The sequence below is a fragment of the Pagrus major genome, chromosome 19 (assembly GCF_040436345.1).
Source record: "Pagrus major chromosome 19, Pma_NU_1.0".
NCBI lineage: Eukaryota > Metazoa > Chordata > Actinopteri > Spariformes > Sparidae > Pagrus > Pagrus major.
The window spans coordinates 17,884,570-17,909,653 of NC_133233.1; the positions used below are offsets into that span (position 1 = coordinate 17,884,570).

Genomic DNA, 25,084 nt, shown 5'->3' on the forward strand with positions numbered 1-25,084 from the left:
GACCTTGCTGAGTGTTACCGAACCTGCCTACTAATACATTTTTTTAACAATATCAAGCATTCACATGGTGCTGGATGTTTCCACAAGAGAAACGTGTTTTTTTATCTGAATATTCTCCACCTGAAGACTGACAGTGGTCTGTTTTGTCACAACTACGACTGCAACCAAGACTTTTTTTTTCACTGTAGATTAATCTAACACTTACTTTCACGATTCATTATTTAGTCCTTAAAATGTAAAAAAAAAGTGTAAAACTTGTTCATCACAATTTCCAGAGACCAAAGAAACGTCTGCAAATTGCTTCATTTGTCAAAGCAACAGTCGAGAACCAAAAGACTCTTCATTTCCTGTCATGAATGAGAAAGAAAAGCACCAAATCCTCACAGTAAAGAAGCTGGAACTGGCAAATGTTTGACATTTTTGCTTGAAAATCGACTGAAATGATAAAAATATTATCAAAACAGTAGGTTTTAAGTAAGAACCATTTTGTCTCAACAGTTTGCCTTTTGATCACACTTGCCAAACTTTAGACTTTTGTTGTTTCCTGGTGACATTTACAGGATTAAAATAAAATAACTGCAACAGCATGTTTCTGTTGAATACTTTTATTTTCACCTTTAATTATCAGAGAATGATTCACTCCTCTGGCATCAATTTTTTCTTCTGGTTTCATTCATTCATGCCCTTACAGAGTGTGTGCATGACACTTCCCTGTGTTTGTCAGCCTCTCGATGGTAATCATCAGAAATACTAATGTGGCACATTTTCCTAATGCATTCCTCTTTCCAGGATGTCTGAAATTTGCTGGAGTAGTTTGTTTCTCATTCATTGGCACATAGTAGACCACATGTACAGTGCCAGAAACAGGCAGTGATGACAAAAGGGGGAAAAAGGTGTGAACGTTTGTCATAAACTAGCAGACAAAGAGGATTGTGTGACTGGGGGAGGCGCTGAAAGGCAGGTAAGGCTGGCAAGTTTGTTTTTGAGCAGCAGTGGATTTCTTAAGCTGATCTCGCTGTTGGTTCAGACAGAAAACATGACAGTCATATGCGCGTGTCCAGTAAGTGCTGGCTGTTTTTATTGAAATCGTTAAATATCTCAATCCAATCTGCCTGAAAACTGGAATGGTGGAAGCCTCCTTCCACTGACGACAACCTGATTACAATTTTCTCCCTTTAAAACATATCGACATGGTCATAACACGGATGAAAAGTTGCTCATCGAAGAAACAACAGTCCTGTGCAAGCTTTCCACAACTGTTAGATATGATGAATACATGACATTTTAGTGATTGCAGTGGCGTGGAACACGACGAAGGGGCTCGGTGCACCACTTTAGCTTATCACATTACAGTTGCATTATTCTTCCTGGTGGTGCGTGTGCAACGAGTCTGTGGATTTTTCATGGAGTGACCGGAGGACGAGTGAGCGGTTACTCTTCCACCGTGTCCTTCTTGCTGGTCTCCTGTCCTTCAAAGATGGGGTACTTGCTCTCCACCTCCGCCCAGCTCAACGTGCCGTTGGCCAAATCCCGAATGATCACAGGCAACTCACTGACCTGAGGAGAGAAAAAAAACATGTTTACTTGATTGTGTTAAATGGTGTGTGTGATCACAGCTGACCTGCTGCAGTGTCACGCTCCTTACAAAGGAGTGTCATGTTTGTTATTGTGAGGAGAAAATCTTTGCAACATTCTCCCCAATATTACTTTGGTTTGCAGCTATATACCATTGATTGTATATTAAGATGGATGACATGACAGCACCCCAAGTGAAACCAAAAATTTGGATCGCCCCCTGGTGGCCTGCTGCAGTACAGGTCTTAAATCCCACCCCTCTGTATTAGTAGTTTGGACATGATGCATCAAATGCATTTTCCCAAAGATGGCTTCTGTCAGTGTTTCCACACCTTCTAAAACTTCGAATTTAAGGATTTACTTACTTTCTCTCTTATTTTTTGTGTTTCTGAGGTTTTTATAAGGTTCTGTAGCTTCTCCAGTAGTGTTCCTTATGTGTTCAAATGCTAAATTTTTCATTTTGGTCAAAGTCCGCTAACGTAAACTAACAAATAAACCAAAACAACAAACAGGGAACTTGTGCTGTACCTCAGCCCTGATTTGCCTCATGGAGTCACGGTCTCTCAGAGTGGCCGTGTGAGGCGTCTTGTTCACTGTGTCGAAGTCGATGGTGATGCCAAAGGCCACTCCGATCTCGTCCGTCCTGGCGTAGCGCCTGCCGATGGATCCTGAAGAGTCGTCCACCTTGTGAGACACACCGTTTTTGGTCATCGCCTCGGCTAAGAGGGAGAGAAGAGAAGAGTTAAACAACTGCAGCGGCAGCACATGATGTTTTCTGTCCTCACAGACAGAAATAGAACATGTATGAACATTATCATTATGTGGGCTCTTACATAATTCCCTCACGAAGGGCATGAATTCCTGGTTTTGACTCAGAGGCAGGACGGAGCATTTGTATGGAGCTACGGTAGCAGGGAAGCTAAAGTACTGTAGAGGAGGAAAACAAATCATTACAGCAAACAAACAACAACAGTGTACATGAGGAGGACAATTTTGATTATGTCAATATTTCTAAGCTTCAAGACTATGCAGCAGTTGTTTACCGTTTCAATTTAAGAACCATGAACACATCAAAACTGTAATACTGTCAGAGTCAACAGCCACAAGAAACGTTGTTATCTGTAGGAGCATTAAGCCTCATAGTGAAACACAAAGCACAGATTAGCTCTTCTTAGCTCAATGTTCCTTAAAGCTGAACCTTTATTGAGCCAATAAGGAATTAAATTCTCTTTGATATTGTAGCAATGAAGCGAACAACCTTTTAAATTAAAGTCAATTAAAGAACCAACTAAAATAATAATAATTTTCAGCAGCAGCTATGTGTGAAATGAGTCCCTCTTCCAAAATTCTGTCATCACAGCTATCAAATATTACAGTGCAGGACTGGTTAGATGAAAAGTAAGAAAACTCCACAATCCACTTACTGTTCTTTGTTCGTCGCCTTCTCTAACATGGAACGTGTGCTCAAAGATGCTGTACATGATCCTGCCGATGCCGAACGACGGCTCGATTACATTGGGGACGACTTCCTCCACTGTGGGCGACAAACAGACAGAAAATGTGCGTTATAGAAGACATCTTTATACAGTCAGATTTGTAAATGAAATTGGCAATTACGACCTCACAAAGTCAAAGTTTGACAAAGTGGTAATTTAATGACTTTTGAGGCTTCATGAAATTGAATTTAAGACATTTGAAGACTTCTTAAAAAGACCTGCAGACACCCTGACATTTCCAATACGGTCCCAAAAGTTTAAGAGGCGCAGGACATAAAAGTCTCACCGTGCAGAGTCTTCTGGAATCGCTTCACACTGACCATGTCCTTTGTGAGTTTGAACGACTTGCCCTCTGTCTCGATGGTGAACTCTCTGTGGAGTCAAAATAAGACACTGACTGGGCTGGAAGTCACAAAACCACAACCTTTCATACCGTTTGTCTGCAGCTAACAGCACTCACCCAGCCTCGTTGAGCAGCTGCTCCTGTTCTGTGATGAAGCATTCGTCACACACAGACAGATACTCCATGGCTATCTTAGCATCCTTCTTATACGCCTTCCCGATGGCTCCTTTGTTGGCCTCGAACTGGACGACATTTACAACTTTGTGTGGAGGAGTTAAGGAGAACAACTGAGGAACAACAAGGCATCCGGGTGCTTAAAATGTTCTCTTTTGTTTGATGGGATTACAATTTTCTTTGGCAGCGTCACAGCTAAAGGATATGGGTTCTTTAAGAGGCTTTTCAGCAACCAGAGGGACCTTTGTAGCCCGTGCGTGGCATTTCAGATCGTAGCAAGACCGGTCGGCACACCCAACAATCTCGATCCAGCCCTGCGAGGGACAAACATCTACTTTAAGCAAAACTTCAGTATGTGGACGACCTGATAAGCCATGAGGAAAAACTGGAGGAGAACATACGTAGGAGGTTTTGGTTTCAGCGTCCCAGCAGTCGCAGGCGTAGTGAGCCATCTCGTTGTCCATGTGCTGTCGGAAACGCAGCTTGTCTTTGGCGACACCAACTTTAGTAAGGTAGAGGTAGATCCTCCCGATGAAATATCCCAGGACGGAGTTATTGATCACTCCCTAAATGAAGGAGAAGAGAAGGCTCATAGAATCATAGTATTACAGCTCTACATCCATTATATTTCACTTCGCAATGCGGTGTACATCTGCATTTTCTGCGTTCATGTAACTGAGTGAAATAAACAGTCAATACCTCTACAAGCTTGGTTAACTGTCCACATTAATCAAGATGACACTTATCAAAGGCTTCCTGTGTAAGTACCTTCTGAAAGGACCAATAATCATCTCTGAAATGTGTTAACATCTCAACTAGCGGACACAAATTTACTTAGTGTAAATACAGAGGTTGTCGTAGTGATTCCCACCTGCTCCACAGCATCCCCCAGCTTCCAGATTTGTGCAGACTGGCCGCTGGTCTGAGCCTTGGCGGAGTATAATGTGATATCCAGGTCGGCTAGACTGGAGAATTTAGGATGGACCTTCTCATTCGGGTCCACAAAGTGCTCGATCTCAGCCATGGTGAACTCTCTGTGAGGACATGTAGAGCAATTATATCTCTGCAAGTAAATACAGACACAAGGTACTTATAAAAAGTTGACGCAGTGGATCTCTCACCTGACGCGAATGAGTCCAGAGCGAGGAGAGATTTCGTTCCTGAAGGAGTTTCCTATCTGAGCGGCAGCGAAGGGCAGTTTTCCCTGGTTGAACTCCAACAGACGCTTGAAGTTGAGGAAGATTCCCTGAGCTGTTTCAGGCCTCAGATAGCTGCAAATTCAGATCAAATAAAATCACTCAACAATGACACAAATGCGAGAACATCAAGGTTCAATTATTCACCATATTGTGCTTCATTTTACCCTGGCATATTCCCCCCTGGTCCAATGGACGTCTGGAACATCAGGTTGAAGGTAACTGGAGGTGAGAGGTCGTTTCCTGTGGTGGGAGACTTGACGTTGTACTTCACAAAGAGATCAGTCAGCTCCTGCTGGGTGTAGTTGTCCATCTGAACAGAACATAAAAAGCTGTTGTAAGAAACAAGCTTTTCCACATAATCCCTCAGAAGAACATTTTGTCTGAGTCAACACTGACCTGAGTGATGACTTCCTCCATCTCGGCCTTCTTCTCTGCTGTACACTTCTTATCTGACATCAGCTTCTGGAGATGAGCTGCAGGACACAGAAACATGAAGACAATGCTTTCACTAACAGCTGTGAGAATATTTGACAGACAAAAGAATAAAATGACAGAAATTAACATTGATTTTAGTCTACTAACGGTTCTTAAATTAGCTTGAATCTCATCATCTGGGTGTCATGCCCATTAGGGATGGGCGACCGGACAAATATATTCACTATCTGTGAACGGAGTCCATTACTGGTCAGTTTTGGGGTTTTTTTTTTTTTTTTAGAAATTTTTGCCATTATATTTTATTTATTTAATGGTTTGCCTCCGAATGAACTGCTCAGTGACTGACACTCGTTCAGCGTGTTAACCCAGTGTCACAAAGACGCCAGCAGCCGTACAGAGAGGCAGCTGAGAAAAACAGCCAGAATATTCTAACATAACTTGATAAATTGGGGGTTTAGCTCAACAAAACCAGAGTTTCTGATTGTTGCAGAGGAAAGACAAACCAAGACAGTTTTGGGGGGTTTTACTTTGCTTCTACTGAGTTTGAATGAAGTGTGTTTTATGAGTTAACAAGGCTTAACTCAGAGAAACACAACCTCTCACCTTCTGAATTCAAGTTGCCTTCTTGCATTAAATCAGGAAAACAGGTGGAAGACTACTACTCTCGACAATTTGCAACTTTATTGAGACTAAAAAATGCTAAGCTGGGCTTTTCCCTACACGTTTGCTAGTCTGACACGAGTCAGTCCAGCGAGTAAGGGCCTTGCATTTCCGTTGCAACAGGACTACCTGCTTAACGGTTTGTTTTTAACCAACAATGTTCTTGTCCAAAAAATGTATCTGCAACCGGGCTATGGAAGGCTGCTATAGTGGCAGCTTCCATGCATAAAATCGCAGAATCAATATGCGCCTGTTTACAAAAACCCACAGTTCAGCACTTTGTAGCTGACTCTAGGAACCACCAGGCACTCGCTACAGCAGCTTCTAACATCACCATTAAGTAAATACACATGAAAGGACAACCAAAAACTGTTTAAAACTCATGACGACTTTTTTTATACATTTTAGGGAGACAAAAGCACATTTGTGTGAGTAAACAAAAGCATCACAGGGCAACTTTTTTTTAAATTTACAAGGGATTTAAGCTCGTCTTTGTTCTGTGAAAGAGAAACATGAATTCAGAAGGTGTAAGGTTGTGTTGTGTTGTGTCTGTTAAATAAGGAAGTGGAAGTGGTGGAAGATCATTTCCTTATTTGATAATTTGTGACTTTACTTTGTTTATTTATTAGACTAAGACTGAAACAGCTGAAAGCGAACATGATGAAGTACTAAGTACTAAGAGCTGAACACGGAAACTTTTAAAAACATCTTTCTCTCTGGTTTCCTGCACAGATGTGAGTTGAGCCTCTCGACACACGCCACCGGTTGGCTGAGGGCATGCAACGTCACTGCAGCCCGCTTGGAAACAGGGCAGCACAACTCTGTGCAGTTAAACTGGGGATGGAAACGCAAATCAGTGTGGCCAGAAATGATGAAAAAGCGCTAAGAGTGTGTTGAATCCTCCTGTGCATGCTGCACACACATGATCGACATTTGTTGGGGTTGAAGATGACGCTGAAAAACGTTAACACTTGGCTCATCTCTAATGCACGTCATTTTAAAGTCCGTTTTGAGAAGTGTCACTAGACTTGTCTCAGATGTTACATAACATGACTTGGCATTTTTCAGTTATTACATAACATTTTCAAGTTCCATCAGGTAATTTCTTTTCGGCATCTCTGCCAATTAGTCTCCAAGTGTTTCAGGAACTGACATGTTCTCCTTATATCTCAGATTCCCCCACAGCTCTTTGGCACAACTACACTCGCAGCAGCAGCTTGTATTTCTATGAGAGCCCTGTGTGATTTCTGCTGGTCCAGCCACTTCCATTCTCCCTCAGGCACAACAGTGATACTCAGAGCCTGGCCAACCAGCAGCAGCCACTGACAACACAAGTTTGGACCTCGTCCATCCCCTCCGACTGCAGATTCCCATGAATAATACAGATGAAAAACTTACAAAGACCTCTGCAGGAGGTGCTTTTGGGATGACTAATCTTTAGTTTGCACAGCGGCGGAAGCCAAGTCTCTAAATACACTCGGGCAGACGTACGAGAGGCTTACCTTTGAGGAGGTGGTCAGCCCTGAAGCATTCACCATTCTTGACATCTTTCACCATGTAGTCGGCGAATTTGTCCACATGTCCTGATGTCCTGGGAAAAAAATGAGCGAACAAACAAAGCATCTGAGTTAAGAACTTGTAAGAAGTGAAGAAGTGTTCATTTTTAATTCCATCCAAATAATGTATCTGCAACCGGGCTATGGAAGGCTGCTATAGTGGCAGCTTCCATGCATAAAATCGCAGAATCAATATGCGCCTGTTTACAAAAACCCACAGTTCAGCACTTTGTAGCTGACTCTAGGAACCACCAGGCTTCGACGATTAAAACACGCATAAAACAATGACCAAAAACTGTTGAACACTCAGACGACTTGGTGCCTTTACACAACTTATGGTGATAAAAACACATTTGTATCAGTGTATGAATGCATCACAGAGCACCTACTTGAGGACCGGCTCGGGGGTGAGCATGGTGCAGTCGATCTCCAGGATCTGCTCCTCCTGGATGAAGTGCTGCCTCCAGGCCTGCAGGATGTTGTTCTTCAGGGCACAGCCCACAGGGCCGAAGTCGTACAGGCCGCTCACACCTGAGGAGCATTACTGCATGGTAACAGAACGCTTAAACGCTATGTTTTTAAGATGTACACGCCTATGGATTTCCCAAGCGTTAGCTGTAGGACTGTAGTGTGTTAATTCCTTTAAAAAAGGGGCACTATGTCGTTTTTGGAGAAGAAATTCAAACTCGGGTAAAAATTCCATTTCAATATTTACAATATGAAACAAAAGGTTTGTTTATTCAGTAATGAAAACAAAATAGTTAGTCTATTTAGTTTGTTTAGCCATAAAAAAAAAATCAGTAAATAAAGATCTTTCTCTTGATTGAAATTTCTGCCCTAAAATCTACATAGTGCACCTTTAAGGGTCACTGTAACTGAACAATAATAGTTTACCTCCATAGATGGCAAAGGCCTGGTCATAAAAGAATCGCCTCTTGAGGGTATCCTCCATCTTGGTTCTGTCAACAATGTCATCTTTGGGTTGTAATGACAGTTCCTGCAACGAGAATTATATTTTCTTCTTTCAGTCTCATCTCAAGGCTTTCATTTAGCATATGGAGCATGCTCCGGTGTCATTATGTGGCCTATGTTTGGAGCTTTGGTCACGTGGTTCAGGTTGGTGAGATTTCCCATCTCTGAAGACTGAGATGTGGTTGAAAGCTCTGAATGATATCGAATGGACCTTTGGGTTCTGATTATTATGTTACATCTAATTTCAGAATGGGTGCCATGTTTGCAAATTAACAGATTTGTAATGTGTTGAGTTTTTCCTGTGATCAGATCCACCATGATCTCGTCCCATTTCCCTGTCTGCTTGTCAGCATGAAGGACTGGTGCAAGTGAATGAAATTGTGGGAACGCTCCCCAAATTTGAATGAAACTACATCAGTATCCGCTGCTTCTTCACGGGAGAGCTGACAAGTGTGGTGATGACAAAGCACTTGCAAAACACATTATGCAAGACTTGGCAGGGAATTCATACAGTTTTTTTTTAAATCCAGACTTAGATTTAATTAATTCAAATTCACAGTTAAATCACGCTCACCTTGGCCTCCAGGGTTCTCTTCCTTGCTTTCAGTTCAGCCACAGCTTTAGCGACATCCACATCAGGAGCTCCATCCTGCTTCATCTGGCGAACAAGCTCCCCCTAAACCAGAGAGGTGGCTTTAAACAGGCGCACAGGAAACCCCTGACCCGGCTACAACAACGATTCAACCCGAGGCTGGGCATGTTAACTAAACAATCAGCTGATTTGTTTTTTTTATTATTTTAGTAGCAGCTTAAACTTGGCCTCTTCTCTGAACCCCACCCTGCTCACAGATGTCTGCAGCAGCAGCAGCAGCAGCAGCACACTGAAACGTGGCAAAGGGCGCAGACATGACTGCCAGCTAGCATTAGCAGCTAGCTAGCTAGCAATGGCTGTCCTCATTCATTGACAGCTTCGCAAGAAGCCGGTCAGGTTAGCCGGTTAGCCCGGCGAGCTCCCATGACTGTGACTGAGTCTGAGGCACTAAAACGTTATCTAATTCAACACAGAGTGACTTAGTCCGTATCAGTGAAGACTGTGAGACAGTAAGTGTTACCTGCTCTTTGACTGCGAGCCTCAGAGGGGCGAGAATCTCTTCAATGTTGCCGTCCATGGTTCGTCCTTCCGCCAGGTGCAGCCACAAGCTTTGCTTCTTCTTCTTACACAAGCAGACCGACGTCGAAAACGGCCTGTTCCGAGGCGGGTAGCGGAGCGACTGCCGAACGAACCGGACCGTGGACACCGGACAGAAGGAGGAAATCTCAGTGCTGGTCCTCAGCAGTGCTGATGCTGCGCTACGAAGCATGGACCGCCGTAATGCGAGAAGAGAATGATGAAATCTCTGGAATCAAGTAAATGCTACTTCCGGTCCCGGCAAGCACTTTCGATACGACCGGCACCGGCACCGAGCGACGTGTCGGCAGATTCGTCAAACAAATAGATAAAATAAATAAAATATAAATCCCATATAAAATAAAAATAAAAATGATTTAACTAAACTTTCATGTAGATATTGCATTTTTATTTCTGTGGTCCTTTAAAGATTTAAGATTTGTCAAACAATTGTTGTAACAAAAATACAATAAAAAATATTACATTAAATTTAATTAAATGCATTTTTCTATTTTCATCATTCATAACTTTTCCTGTTTTTGTTGTTGTGAAATGCATCTATTCTTTGGATTATCATATGTTGTGGTGTAACTTTCTGTTGAGAAGTGTTTATTGTTGCTGCAGGCAAGCTTTTGCTTAATAAATGTACCTTAACCTGATGTTTATCCATTTTATTTACAAAGCGTATATTCACTTGTTTGAATGTGGAAATGCTGACAGCTCTGTATTTAATTTAGCTATATTTAATTTTATTTTAAAACCTAGTCTTAACATACAGCAATGCATTTTTCGTTTCTTTTCTGGGGTTGAATCCAAAAGTGCTCAGTGTTGAAAGGTTTACAGTCACAAAAACCAGGACACAATGGATCTTGCTTGCATTTCAATATTTATTAAAGGTCAATGGTCAAAGCTCCACGAACATTTGTAGATTCCCCAGAAGAGGCGAGAAGTAAAAGATGAGGAGCGTTCAGATCATCTTTGTTCCTGTGGAGTTGAAGAGAACAGGAAAGCAGATTTAACAAGCATCTCACATAAAATCCTCAGATAATCATTGAATCCCCAACAATTATCAATCCTGTGATACCTGCTCCCTTACCAGAATTGCCTTTTTGTAAAGACGAGTCGATAATTCCTCCCACAAGATAAATGCCACTTCACATATCCCCAGGGCTCCAATCTCATCATTTTAGTCTTATTGAAACCTGTCCTTATTTTGCAGGTGAACGACACAATGTGGCAGTTACTGTTTCAATCATTTTAATGAACCTTACCGATGGAAAGATTTCCTGACATTTGGCTGATGATGGCTGGTTTTTCAAGGTCAGTTCTTGCCCGTCAAAGCGAACACCTCAGCATCCATTTGTGCAAGCAGAACAGATTACTTTCAGTTATTTTTTACATTTTCAAGTCCCCATCCCCGGCCCTGCCAGCTTGGACCCTCTTCAGTATGCTTTCAGAACCAACAGATGCACAGAGGATGCCGTGTCCACTGCCCTCCACTCTGACTTCACACACCTGGAGAATGAGAACAGTTTAATCAGAATGCTGTTTGTTGATTTCAGCAGACAACTTCAACATGAAGCTGATCAGAAAACTAAATGTGTCCAAAGTCCAAGTAAGATTCTTTGAAAAAAGCTTCTAGCAAGTTCTTCTCCACAAGGTGGCATCATAGGCACATTAATGATTTTTAAAAGCAAATGCCACAGCCACAAAAGCACAATTTTAGTGTTTATTGATCATTTTGTGCAAGGAGGGATCTGAGAGTATTTTGTCTTTACATTTTAAACACATTTTGACAGTAAAAGAAAAGCTGAGCACATGGTTTTGAGCTATAACAGACTGAATTATGAGCCTGCAATCCAGATATCAGATTATTCAGGAGGAAAGTGAGCACATTTTAATGTTTTTCTCTTTCCTTTACTGATTCTGTTCTTTATTTTGTGACCAAGCTTTTCGAAACTGAGCTTCCAGATACTAAAACAGTGTAATCACGCTACATTTCCTAGTTTTGAGATAGTCTATAATACGAAGGTTATACAGTATAATACACAGCTAAACGCTAAATGCTGTGTGATACTAAAAGAGGATTTTTCTGCCAAAAAAACACAAAAAAAGGTTTAAATTACAAGTACATGGCTTCACGTGTCCCTGTACAGGCCTCACCATGTCCTTGTTTATGTGGTGTGGCCCTCGAAGGCTCGACATGTTGAGGAAACAATGTGAGCCCCATGCAGAGAGAAGATTATGTGATTCCAATTCCTTACTGAACTACACCCACGTTCATAAAACATTCAAGGGCCCCGCAGTCTGACAGCACACCAGATGTATTTGAAGATGGCGAAAAAGATCATCTGTGTCTTATCAAAGGTAATATCAAGACCGTGGTTATTTTAATTATTCATCAACAGAAACGCGTTGCTCGAGGGCCGTAGCTCTCAGTTCCCTCTGAGAGATAAATGTCAGGCCAGCGATGTTTGATGTCACTGATCAAGAAGTGAATCCTCCAGTGTTTAGCCTCATGCGTGAAGGTAATGTTGGTCTGTTACAATATGTGTGGGTCTTTCTTTATCCCTCCGACGCTCACCAACAAGTGGGTGAGGAAATGTTTGTGCCCTGCAGCTGTGATTTTTTTTTCAAAGAGCGATTATCTGTGTCCCCAGTAAGCTGTTAAGTGCTCCGTCTCACATCCAGATGACAAGCGTACAACTATCCATTCTGCTTGTTGTTATCTGCAACTTCAGGGTGAAAGTGAATGTTTTTTTAATATGTGACCAAACTTTGATAAAACATGTTGTACGCAAGAGAACAGCCAACTGAAAGGGTGAACAACTACATCTAATATTTATACAATGAACCAGAAAAAAACTTTTTAAACTCGAGTCACTGTTGGTAACACTTGACAAAAAGTTATGTTTTACAAAGAGTTGCAACTAATGACTCCATCAATGCATTTACCTGAGCTTAATAGATCAGTTGTAAGCCACTAATGAGAGCAACTTTTGGGTTGCCATGTTGTAAAAAGGATTTGAGCTGCAGTAACTGCTTTTAAGCCACTAGGGAGCAGCTAAAACAAGCTATGAACACACAACTAACATATCACCTTTTAAAGATATAATGTGTAACATGTCTGCAACGTGTAAAAACGACCCGACCTTAGTACATGTGTGTTGTTTTGAGTTGTGTTATCACATTATCATAAACGTCTTCAACAATGCTCAAACCCAAAGAAATCTGTAATTTATTCAAGGTAGAGGTGCATTTAATTTGGTCGCTTGTTTCTATGGCTTCCAAAGAAACGTCTGATGATACGTCAGAGATTGAGAAAGGAACGTCGGCAAACGTGACTAAACTTGACCTTAGTCACCGTCAGATGGTGTTGTTTGGTATCATATTTCTGCCTTTGTAGTATTGCAGAAAATAAGCTCTGAGTTTATGATAGTTACATATTTTGTTCAGCAAGATAATGTTCACAAATGAACACCACTGAAATGATTTTTGAAGCGCAACCCTGGATAGCAGGTGGGTTTTGGTCCAAGTTTGGTCTTTGTTTATTTGAATTTACCGTTCTTTTTATGCAGTCTTTTCTTTTTTTTTTTATCATTTTGTTCAATATACAATTTATAAATTTATTCATCAGGAAGATGACTTACCTTCTGGAAAAAATGTCAGAGAATGTAAACCGAAACTTCATGACAGGTAACTACAGTACAGGCTTACTATAAAACATTATGAAATACTAGATAGGACAATCATCCTGCAGTTGTTCTAATTGATGGCTTATAACTGATCTATAAAGCACCAGTAAATTATTTATTAAGCATTGATAAAGCCTTTAGTTACAACAAGGCTGACTCGACAAAAACTAGCACCCTAATGTTTTCTGTAAGTCCCTACAGTCTAATTACAATCTGATTATTGTCATTATCGAAGCTTAACCTGATCAAACCTCCCTTCAGCAAGTAATCAACAAGTTCTGACACAGAAATCTTTGCTGCAAAACTGAGTTTATTTTCCCTCCTTCCCGTTGTCCCTTGAGGAATTATTCATCTTATCTATGTTCAGCAATCAAGATGTGGTTACATGTGTATGTCAGGGCAGTAACCTGAGACTGACTGTCAAGTGTTGAGAAGTGATTGCGATTGTACAAAGTGGCTCAGGGACCTGTGTTGCGGTGTCAATTGTACACATACATTACTGTAAGCATCAGGAGAGAGCCGGTGACCCACATTGAGAGCATCATGTCGGCTGGGAGATTACATACTAATTATGAGCAGCATCAACAGATGACAGCCTGCACTTACTGCTGTTTTCCTGCTGTCCATATGCCATCATACACTTGTCTCTCAGGTGGGGTCATTCAGGGCTGTGTGAGCCTCGGGACCATTAAAGTGACAGCGAAGGTGAAGAGGGACGAACGCCCCGACACGTCACTGCTGGCAACCGACCAGAAAACCACTTTATCTCCCTTGTTGTTATTCTACGGTCCACTGAGGCTGAAATGGCATGAATAATGTTGTTTATCAGTGCATGCGGAGGGTGTAGGTCTCTGGTGCACAGGTGGATATCACTTCAAGAGATGGGGAATTGGCTACATGGTGTAAACAACAGATTAAAGGGGCAATTCACTGATTTTACACAAGCTGTAAAGGGGGATTTTTCAACTTCTCAGCCTGTGAAAAACAGCTCTGTAAAGTTTTCTGTGGCTCTTGAGCAGCTTTGTCACGTCTGAGAAAATAACCCTGATGATGTCATAGTGACGTCATAGTGGCAATCTCCGCTTAGGCTTGGAGAGCATTTATTTTTAAAGGTGCAACATGTACGAATTTGAGTTTAAAACATTAAAATATTAACTTAAATTAGCAACAAAATGTGCAGAAATAAAAGTTTTGATGTGTGAGTATTGTGTTGCAGAAATATCAATTGAAGTTAGCCTGCAAACCAGCTAGCCCCTAGCCATTTTGTACCTTAAACAACACCAACAAACCACATCTGCTCTGAGCTCGCAGTCAGCACAAAATCAGATAACTGATCTTACTTCGTAGGTTATTCCATATGATTTCAGATATGATACGATATACGATACGATAAGATATACGATAAAATATATGGTACAATAAGATATATGATACGATACGATATACAATACGATATATGATACAATACGATACATGATGCGATATGATACATGATACGATATGATATATGATACGATACGATGTACGATATGATATGATATATTATACAATACGCTATATGATACGATACGATATATGATACAATACGATACATGATACGATATGATATATGATATTTGATAGGATGAGATATACGATACAATATACGATACAATATACTTTGTTGTCCCTCTATAAGGAAATTTTTCACGGACTCCCGACATAAGGCATGCCAATTACAGTAAAAGCAGGACATAGACATGCCCAACAAAAAGCGGAGCAGATGATAGAGCAAGAACAACAAGCAAACACAAGCAAGCACAGAAATGACACAACTTATAGAACCAAAATATAAAATAGATGAAGATCACACCTATAGAGCTGTATTTGGATGTGTCGCAGCCACCACTGAGGACACCAAGGTCATGCCCTCTGTATTTTTTTCAGAGAATTTTGTATTTTTAAAGTAAAAATCATACAATTACAGTGTTTTAATTACAGAAAGTAGGCTGTGTCTCTTCCAGTATTATATTCCTGACATTGTACAGATGAATTAGCCAAAGACAGAATTTTATCAGTTAATATAGAAAATCTACAAACATTTTTACACTTGTTTTCTTGAAGGTGGGTGGGGTTGTTGGACTCCTGACCTCTGTATTATTTTCAAAATCTTGCTGTCTGAAAACATCAACTTCCTACACATGTTTTGCACAAGTGGAACCATCTGGAAACATATCCTCAAGTAAATATGAAATTATTCTCTGTAGTGAGCCTTTTATAAAAGCGTCCCCCCTCATCACCACCACCACCACCACCACCCCCCACCACCCCACCCCAACAACCAGTGAGCGGTGGGCGGACTGAGAGCTTCCCCAGCACTGGACTGAGGAGGATAATAGAAATGTTGAAGGCGTGTTGTTGTAGTTGAGCCTGCATGGCCCTGTGGCAGGAGGACGGTCGCCATCTCTGGGTAAACACTGTAACCGTATCACGCAGTTGATATTGTAGTGTGTGGACTGGAGCCGGAGCGTACAGTAGCAGCAGCAGCAGCAGCAGCAGCAGGCGGGGTGACTGACTGACTGACTGACTGACTGCTATGCTGCCTTGCAACAACCACAGCGGACGCACACGACTTGAACGCAGGACTGACGCTTTGTTTGCCTCCCGCACATCGGACTGTCACCTCAGATGTTGTGGCCGCGTCTTCTCCTTCTCCTCCTCCTGCTTCTCGCTGACATTTCGCCTGTGTTCGTGAAGGGGATCGGGACTGCATGCTTCGAATAAAATGGGATTTTAATGGTGCGCACGGCGGACGCTGCTCTGTAGCCTGTGTGCACAGCCGGGGGGACTGACTGTAGTGCGCTTTGGTAATGTTTGCCAGGGAATAAAAAAAAAAAAAAAAACGGTGTAGCCGAAGGTGCATTAACATCTCGTTTCCATGGACAACACGTCCATAATAACACAGGTTGCAAATCCGAAAGAGGAGGAGAGCATTTCTTCAAGTCAAGATAAAGGTAAGGCGCGCACACACATGTTATTTGCATGTTTATTTTTGATTTTATTTATTTATTTTATTATTTCTAATGGTGTTTTATTTGCGTTGCTCGGCTGTGTTGTGCACGCAGAGAGGAATCTGGGCTGCAACAGCAAAAGCCTGAGAGAGAGAGAGAGTATCGACGGAAAACCTCCATTGTTTAGCTGAAGCAGAGGAGCATTAAGAGCCAGAGCTCTCAGCCAGCCTGTCAATATACAGTATTTAACATCAGCAGTGCGCTGGAACTTATTTATGTATTATTTAAAAACAGCAGCTTATTTTTAAATTTCATATTCTGTAATGTAAAAATGGTGATTTAAACATAAAAAAAAAAAAATCTGTGTGGAGCGAGCTGGGTTTACTACAGGGGGCGGGTACTCTAATCCTTTCCTCCTGCACTGGCGACATCCCTGAATGCATCACTGACACTGTAAAATGCCTGGTGTGTACTCACAATAACAAGTAGCACCAATGATCAGGGGGCAGAAACAACAGGGGGAGAAGAAGCACCATTTCAAAAAAGCTTTTAAAGGTGCTGCATGTAGTTTTTGGGAATATATTTTATTCAGAATGAAAAAATCTGAATTGATTGATCTTCATGCTTAAACAAACTGGTATAAACTGAGTAAACAAACTGACCTTAAAGGACAACGCAATTTCATTCTGTTTTACTTTGCTAATATTTGGCAGACCCTGCCACCCTTCTAGCTTCAAACAGTGTTCTGGGGACCTTATTTTCCTCTGAGAACAGCTTGTTTATTCACTTATGGAAAAAATGTATATCTCTGAGTTTGTGTTATTACCTCATTTATATTGGAAACATTGGAAATTCCTCCCCAAAACTACACAGTGCCCCCTTAAACAAACTAAATAAACAAACAGACCTTAAAAGACAACACATTTTGGCGGACCCTGCCACCTTTCTAGCTTCTCTGAGGAAGGCTTATTTATTCAGTTATAGAAATACCAAATCAATATTGTAAATATGACCTTTTTTTTGAGTTTTTGAATTTCTTTTCCAAAACTACATAGAGCACCTTTAAGTTGGATCATTTATAAGGGTTCACCTTGTAAAACTACCTCATTGTAGCTTTATAACTGTGAAAAAAAAACACATGTATTGTCTTCACTCCCTTGATGATAATAAAATTATCATTATATAACCAACAGCGTATGTTTATACTATCAAAAGCAGCCACTTCCAGATGTGTAAAAGAGTGCCTGAAAACAACAGTCCAACAGCTGCACTACAGATTACAGTAGAGGCTGAACGAAAACACATTTCCTCTCTTGTTGTTTTGCACAAGAGTCGCCACTTCGCCATGTGCCGACGACATCAACTACAAATCCCCCCTCGTGAGTCAGGACCTTTTCAGTTTTCATTAACTTTTTTTTCAGTGAGGGGTTTTTTTTTCTTCACCAGTCCGTGCAAGCCGGTGACAATTTTTTTGATTCTGACATGCGTTCCCATCGCGTGAAGAAAATGAGGCCATGGTAGATCACAGCGGGAGGTCGTGGTTGTTTGCAGCTCCAGCACCCATCCCGCTGAGCCGCGGGGTGCCTGGAGGCCGGAGGGACCACGACTTCCTGCTACACCCAGTGCTCTGTTGGAGAAAAGGTCACCTTCCTGCTGAGCAACACTGACATACATCAACTCCCTGACTCACTGACCTCCTGAAATGAAGACCTGGACTTGTTCGCTTTGACAAACACTTGGACGCAAAAATAATCCAAGAGCAGAAGTGAGACTGATCTGCATTATCGAGGCAACTGGATCAATTATGGTTTACGTTCCACCGCACGTTGTTTCCTCATCAGCTTATTCTAATCTTGCGGTGCCGCCTTCATAATTAAAACCCATCATAAACAAATCAATGAAAACACCCACCGACTGCGAAAACACTCAGCGGGAAGGAGTCTCATCATCCGGGAAATTTTGTGGGATGAAATTAAAAACCGCCTTTTTTTAGCACATTCTGACACACTCGCACAGAATTCCCACAAACTTCCTGCTCGTCTTGAACAGTAAATCCCAGATGACATGCCGAATCCGACAATTAATCTGGCAGGATAAAATCCAGGGTCAGGCGCTGACCAGAGAGGACACACACACACACACACACACACGCACATACACACATATAGTGAGGCTCCTCAAACGGCTCAACACACACACACACACACACACATCACCAGGGAGCTTCCTGCCCTTCACTACTTCCTTTGTCAAAGCAGACAACAAACAGCACTTGTATTCCAGGACAGATACTCTCTGACCTGCTTGGGCTACACACACACACACACACACACACACACACGCACACACACTCTCGCATGCTGAATATTTCAGAGCACGGCCAGGCTATTTTCAGAGTCCTATCAGTTTCATTCCAAGTAAAGACGTAGTAACTCATTAGAGCCACATTTTTTTAGACATTTGGTCAGGTGGAGATTATATCTTTATGCATTATGGATTATGTTAAATGAGGTGAGGGTTGGAATCATAATGTGGGTGGTTTTCTTTCTTCAGACGGAGCACATGTAGTGGTACAAGGCATTAAGAAGCCTGTGTTGGCTGTTTGTTGTATCATAATGTAGTTTTTTCTTAGATAAAACAGCGACATTGTACTAATTTAAAGCCAGACGCCAGCGTAGAAAAACCATAAGAGGCTGAGAAAAACAGCGTTTTCTTCTCTCCAAACCCAAGTGAGGCTTTTCATTTGGCAGCCGTTTACTTGTCAGGATCTGATGCAATGAAATGTAATGACTGGACTAACGTGCAGGGAGTCACGGGCCGGCCAGCCTCCATCTCACTCCACAGATCAACGAGGCTCTGCTCCGATAACTTCACAGTCCGACAGGTATCAATGGACGAGCTGTTTACCTTAATCAGATTAGGTCAAAATCTGAGTTTAGCTCCTCAATGCTGCAGTGTGAGCGGTGACAGACGCCCAGAGCAGTTTAACAAGTGTTGAGTGTAACAGAGATTATTATATTAATAGTCTTTCTCACTTGGAAACCTTTCTGTTCCGCTTTCACACACTGTTACACTTTCAACTGTCATCGAGAGAAACAGATTAACGGTTTAGTTGCTTGAGTTCCTTGTTGACACCTAATTAATTTCAAAATAATTCACCCGCACACACAAACTGTTAAAACACAGTTGGTAACAGCAGTGATATTGCCACACATTTGTAAGTTTTCCCAGCAAACTCGGACCGTAGCATATTGCCAAAAGTACAAAAAGACATTTCTTTGCTCTTCACTAGATCACTCATCTTCATTAAGGAAGACATTAAAGGAAAGGTTCACCCAAAAATACAAATTAAGTCATTATCTACTGAAAAGTTGGATGAATTTTCTTGATCCACAAAACCTTTCTGGAGCTTCACAGCAAAACAACTTAAGTAGATGGGGAGTTGTTGTAAAACGTAAAGAAACAACTGAAGAAAATCATAAATTGGCTCCATACAGCTCTCCTGGCGTAATCCAAGTAGCCGGAAGCACCGAGACCCCAAACTATACACGCAATTGTAGCTGCTAAGATAAAAGCGTTAGCGCGCACCCCGTGCATGAGTTCGACCGCATGTCGAGGGTGTAAATATTGTCTTTTCAAATCACTTTGGGAACTCAGGGCTTCTAGAGACTTCAGTTACGCCGGAAGAGCTGTATGGAGTCATTTTATGTTTTTTCTTTCAGTTGTTTCTTTACATTTTACAACAACTCCCCATCAACTTCAGTTGTTTTGGAGATTGTTGATACTCTGATTTACTGTGAATCTCCAGAAAAACTCCAAGTCCATCATTCGCTCTCTTTTAGCTCTGTTTTTGGTCTCCACCACCAATATTGTGGTATCATGGTTTCATTCGGCATTTGCCCTGTTTCTTTCATCTTTAGTTTATTATTATTCTCCTTCTAAAGTAAGATGTGTGTTTGTCAGTGTTGCTTCTTTCATACTGATTAACCACTCTGTATAATTTACCCTGGAGTCCTTGGAAAAAAGTGTTTGCTTTTTAAAAATCATTTACTGGAGTCAAACAACAAACACAAATTATAATATTTTTTGATGTGTGGTTTTCCTGACTGAGGCTGAGTAATAGGCACTCTCTCCGACAGAGACATAATGTCATTCTCCTGTCTCATTATTCCAATGGCTGCACAAGACACTAAACAGAGCCTCTTATCCTTCAACCTCTGTGGTCAAGGTACTCTGTCTGTACACGGGAATGTTTTCTGACTGTGATACGATGTATAATTCCAGTAGAAGCATAGCGGAAGAGCAGCAGCAGATGTTGGGGATTTATGTATATTGATGCCACGTTAAAATGTCACGATTCCCTCTGTGGCTTGGTGGTTAGAAAATCTTTGCATTGCCAGGAAGAACATGAGAAGAGAATACTGAAGCTGTAATTATATATGAAAATCTGGAGAAAAGCCTGTGATTTCATGCACACTTGGCTTTTGAGGTTATTCCTGGAACGCTCCGCTGTACATTAATAAAGTGTTTATGATGTGTGGACCACACCTGCAGGGGTGTTTGCAGCACAGTCAGCGAGGGGAGCTACTGTGAGTTTTGGCTGCCCCGGACTCCCTGGCACCAAACTGCCACTCTGCTGTGTGCAGCACTTTGCTGTCATGACCGGACTGGAGCGTTGGGTCGAGGACGGTTACAAGCTTTTACCTGGTTCAAAGGTGGTGTAGATTTCTCAGATGTATTTTGGGGATGCAGTCTGTCACTCTGAAGGCTTCCGCCTCTCTTGAGAATCACGACAGCTCTGTACGTCAATATTCAGTGCACCATTTTGACTGAGAGAAAAGCTGAGCTCGGAAGCGTCGGTCCTTATTACAGATTTATGAGCCTTTTTCAGCCAATGCTGCTCAGAAAAGCTGATTATCTGCACCTCCAGGGAAGTTTGGGGATGTCAGACACATCTTCATTACTTTAGTCCAATACCATACTGGGCAGCTGATTGGGAAGAGTTGAACGTTTTTCTTCCAAGCCTAAGCTCCTTGACTGATAAGCTTGTTAACTGTATGTGCGGGATGAACACTTCCTGAAGTGGAAGTTGGGGGATTGTATTCATTTTTATGTCTATTTCATTAATTAGGTAGCACAACAAGAAGAAATGTAATGTTTTTACAGCTGCAAGTAGCAGACAGACGTATTGTAGAGGTAACTTTGTATTGTTGCTCTTTGTAAGCCTTGCATTGTAATTAACCACAAAGGACTCAGCAGCACTGAATTTCATTTTCTGTATGAGCACATATACAAGTCGATAGCAGTTCCCCAGGTGTCGGTTTATGCGTCAATCTCCCATTAGCTCATGTTCATATCTCCCTGATTGTGTTGTTTTTGTGCCAGTAGTTCAATTTTCAGGAAATACTTTGAAGTATTGTAAAAAGAAAAAGCCATGAAATCAACGGATATATCAGAGAGGCTATTGTTGGTAAAAAATGCAGATCACTCTTTCCCAAAGCCCAAGATGACAACCTCAAATGTCTTGTTTTGTCCATATTCAGTTTTCTTTCATAAAGAAGCAAAGAAATTTAAATAAGATTCATATTTTAGAATCTGGAATTAGAGAATATTTACAATTTCTTTCTCAAACCGCAATGTTTGTCAAAACAGTTGGCGATCTGTTGCGGCTCTGTTTAGCTTAGCCAAAGACTTGAAGCAGGTTGAAAGCTAGCCTGGCTCTGGCCAAGGGTGTAAAAAGTCTATCGACCATCTCTGAAGCTCACTTAATAACATGTAGTGTTGTTTAACCCGTACAGAAACTCAAGTATATATAACAACTAACAGAGCTAAGCTAACTCTTCCCCCTTTTTTGTGTTTATGCTAAACTAAGCTAACCTTCTGCTTTGACACACTTCACCCAAATGCAGATATTTCTTTGTTTAAACGAAATATATTTGGATAAAAATGACAAAATGAGACCTCAGCCTACTAAGCCAGGTCAATCTTTGTGTTGATTGATTGTGAAGAATCAAAATATCTTCAGATTACGCACAATTGGGATATCTGGAAGCTAGCTGAGTAGCCTACAGTAGCCGCCTCTGCGTCTCTTTATTTCCTCAGTGGTGGACTTTGATCTTGACAACATAGCCTATTATAAAAACATAGATTTTTCCAATTAAGTGATGTAATAGCTGTTTGTTTAATCTGTGCTTAAACTGAAGTGTAAAAACAGCCAACAGAGGAAAGCTAGCTGTTCCCCCTACTTTGTATTTATGCTAACCTGAGCTAGCCTTCTGCTCAGAGATGTCATATGAAACACAATACAGGAAGTATTTTTGAATAAAAATGATTAAATTAGAACTTGACGGACTATGTAAGGCCAATCTGCCTATCTTCAAAATAAAGGCTGCCCACAGTTGGGATATCTGGGAGCCAGCCGGATAGCCCAGCAGCCCTGAAAGCTTCTTTTGGTCCTCAGTTCTGGACTTTGATCCTCACCAAACATTATAAAAACATCAATTTTTCTAATTAAGTGTTATAATGGCTGGCAGGTTGTTTTTTTCCCAGAGCCTATGAGGGTTATCTCGTCTGACACTGAATGTATTAGGAAGCTTTATGTCAGATTCTCAGATCCACTCACAATAGAAATTCAAGTTAAAAATCAGCAAAGTGGCCCTTAATTAGGATGCAGCCTGTAGATCTGTGGACTGTGAGACACAGAGAAGGAGATGCAATCGCACCGCAATCCATCCTCGGAGAGGCCACAGGGGAAAATAGTGTGGGTTGACTCTTTCTTCACTCCTACACTGGCTGGCTGACTGTGAATACTTAAACCTTCAGTCAGAATTCAGTTTTAACTGGAAAAGAGAGAAAAAACTTCATCACACATCAGTTTTGAAGTCCCTACACTGAGCTTCAACATCCTTTTACTTTTTTTTTATAAATCTTGTATTGTGGATATACTGCCAGTATATATAGATACCTTAGATCCACAGATCCTGCTACAATCTGGACGTATGGGCCTGGGTCTGACCTGAGGACAGATTGTTCAAAAGGCACCAGATTAGCTTCACCTTTACCTGAGATCAGTTAACAGCATTATGTGGTGGAAGATGCATTCACGTTACATTACTTTACGTTGCGTTGCGTATGATACGATGTTAACGTCTTGAAAAGCCTGTTTTGGACAAAACAACATGGAGCGTGAAGCCAGGCTGCAATCCCCCTCAGGGAATGATGCATGGATCTTGATGAAAAAAATCAGGTGTATTTAGGTGGCTGGTATCTATGAGTAAATATAATTTGATGCAGCGCAAAATAAGATCTGAATCTAGTAGCTTTAAATATGTTTTATTTGATATCTTATTATTATAAATTATATTAGACTGTTGGGCCTTGGCAGAGGTATACACTCTACTGAGACTCTAGTTGTTATTGTCAGATTGAGAGACAGAAATGACATCCTGTGCGTTTACAGTCTGATTGTGTTTTAGGCTTTACTTCCTGCCAGCAAATCCCATTATAAACAGAAGTGCTGTCTTGCCAAAGCCAGCTTATTCCCCTGTCTTATATTTGTGTCTTTGCCATCAGCATCAACGAGGCACACTTCACCGCAATTAACATCACTGTAGTTGATTTTGAGTCAACTCCGCGTGCATTGTGACTCTCCAAACTAGTGCACTGTTTACTTCTGTTTGTAGTGATGTTTACTCCAGTGCACAGCTGTTTAAGGATTTAACTTTGCCTTTATTAAATATTACTCAACGGGATTTGTGAGGAAGAAAAATGCAGAATATTGGTCGTCTTGTCCTTGGAAGAAAGAAGTATAATATTTAAGTTTGAGACTGAAGCAGCATATTATACCTAAAAAACTGTATTTGCATCAGTTACTTTTATTGTGTTTTTGCTCGAGTTAGTACGTGTTGGTCCTCAAAGTCACATGCGGACATGTTCCTGTTTCTGTTCCTCTTCATACCAGTTTCATTCCCGTGTTGATCACTGGTCAGTGTGTTTGAGGTGAAAGGTTTCATAGAAGATGCTTGTGTTGGTAATGGTTTGTGTCTGTACTGGGTTACTATAGATACATGCACATTTTAATTGAGGTGATTACATCAAAACTCGACATCTCTCTGCCCTCGGTGAAGTATTTTGTGAGCCCGTTCGTTGGTTCTGCTGCACAGCCTGGTTTGGGTTTTTTTCTGGGCTCTTTTTATGTCTGTGTGCTTTGGACCATATGTTTGACGGCATTGTGGGGAAGTTTTATGTTTGAATGTTGTCTCAAGTGTAGCTCATATGCTGCGGTTGCTTGTTTTGGAGCGAACGCTGCTTCAAAATGTCCGCCGTGGGCTTTGAAGAGACTGTTACAGAAGGATTTCGAGTAAATTCTTTATAAAATGATATTCTGCCTGGTCGGTTGTGATTGCTCTTTCATAATGAAGTTTGTATTGATTTGAGTGAGAAAATAGAGCAAGATAGCAGAAGAACTCCATTTGTCTAAGTGGCTGCACAGTCTTGTGTCCATTCTCAACTTTTGCCTTAATTGACTGCAGCTGTCAGCGACTACCAACTCGTCAAACTTCTCCTAATTGAGTTCAGAAGACAAACGACTGGCACTCTGGTTCTTCTGGTGCACGCTTGTCTTGTCGCTCTTCGATTCAAACACGCAGCATTGTTGCAGGATTACATCACTCTGCCTTTCCTGTATATCTTGACACATCGGCATTCAATGTCTGCGAATGAGTGGAGACCATTATTAATGCTCCAAAAGCCGCAATCCCTTCGGAGTGAGAAAAAAAAGGACCGCCTGCCGCACGGCCGCAGCCGCCTGGTCGCTGCTGCT

The 25,084-nt window shown here is 41.4% G+C and overlaps 2 protein-coding genes and 2 non-coding genes across 5 annotated transcripts in view; 1 reads left to right on the plus strand and 3 right to left on the minus strand.

The window, feature by feature from the left end:
* Positions 1-1,048: 1,048 nt before the first annotated feature.
* LOC141014773 (glycine--tRNA ligase-like) lies at positions 1,049-9,797 on the minus strand. Its single transcript, XM_073488684.1, has 17 exons — positions 9,523-9,797; positions 8,985-9,086; positions 8,333-8,435; positions 7,828-7,969; positions 7,385-7,473; positions 5,184-5,260; positions 4,952-5,097; positions 4,710-4,859; positions 4,460-4,622; positions 3,990-4,154; positions 3,795-3,902; positions 3,532-3,677; positions 3,358-3,443; positions 3,000-3,109; positions 2,409-2,502; positions 2,104-2,294; positions 1,049-1,557 (listed from the first exon to the last, which is right to left on the minus strand). Exons 1-17 carry the CDS (start codon positions 9,769-9,771, stop codon positions 1,432-1,434), a joined length of 2,247 nt encoding a protein of 748 aa, XP_073344785.1. The 5' UTR covers positions 9,772-9,797; the 3' UTR covers positions 1,049-1,431.
* On the minus strand, positions 6,055-6,189 carry LOC141014975 (small nucleolar RNA SNORA84). The gene has a single exon (XR_012180527.1). It is a non-coding gene; the product is annotated as a small nucleolar RNA SNORA84 (small nucleolar RNA).
* LOC141014981 (small nucleolar RNA SNORA84) lies at positions 7,561-7,695 on the minus strand. Its single transcript, XR_012180532.1, has one exon. It is a non-coding gene; the product is annotated as a small nucleolar RNA SNORA84 (small nucleolar RNA).
* Positions 9,798-15,705: 5,908 nt separating the features above from the next.
* ctdspla (CTD (carboxy-terminal domain, RNA polymerase II, polypeptide A) small phosphatase-like a) overlaps positions 15,706-25,084 on the plus strand; it is a 34,159-nt gene continuing 24,780 nt past the window's right edge. For both annotated transcript variants that reach the window (XM_073488767.1, XM_073488768.1), the window contains exon 1: positions 15,706-16,266. In XM_073488767.1, the coding sequence (XP_073344868.1) occupies positions 16,191-16,266 (76 nt within the window). In that variant the 5' untranslated portion in view covers positions 15,706-16,190. The remainder of the gene's footprint in view (positions 16,267-25,084) is intronic.

Excerpts from the sequence above, each read along its gene's own strand:
- LOC141014773 (XM_073488684.1), bottom strand. The coding sequence starts at position 9,771 with ATGCTTCGTAGCGCAGCATCAGCACTGCTGAGGACCAGCACTGAGATT. Across the intron at positions 7,970-8,332 it reads GGCCTTTGCCATCTATGGAG|GTGTGAGCGGCCTGTACGAC; the intron begins GTAAACTATTAT and ends AATGCTCCTCAG. Across the intron at positions 4,155-4,459 it reads TGGGGGATGCTGTGGAGCAG|GGAGTGATCAATAACTCCGT; the intron begins GTGGGAATCACT and ends TCCTTCATTTAG.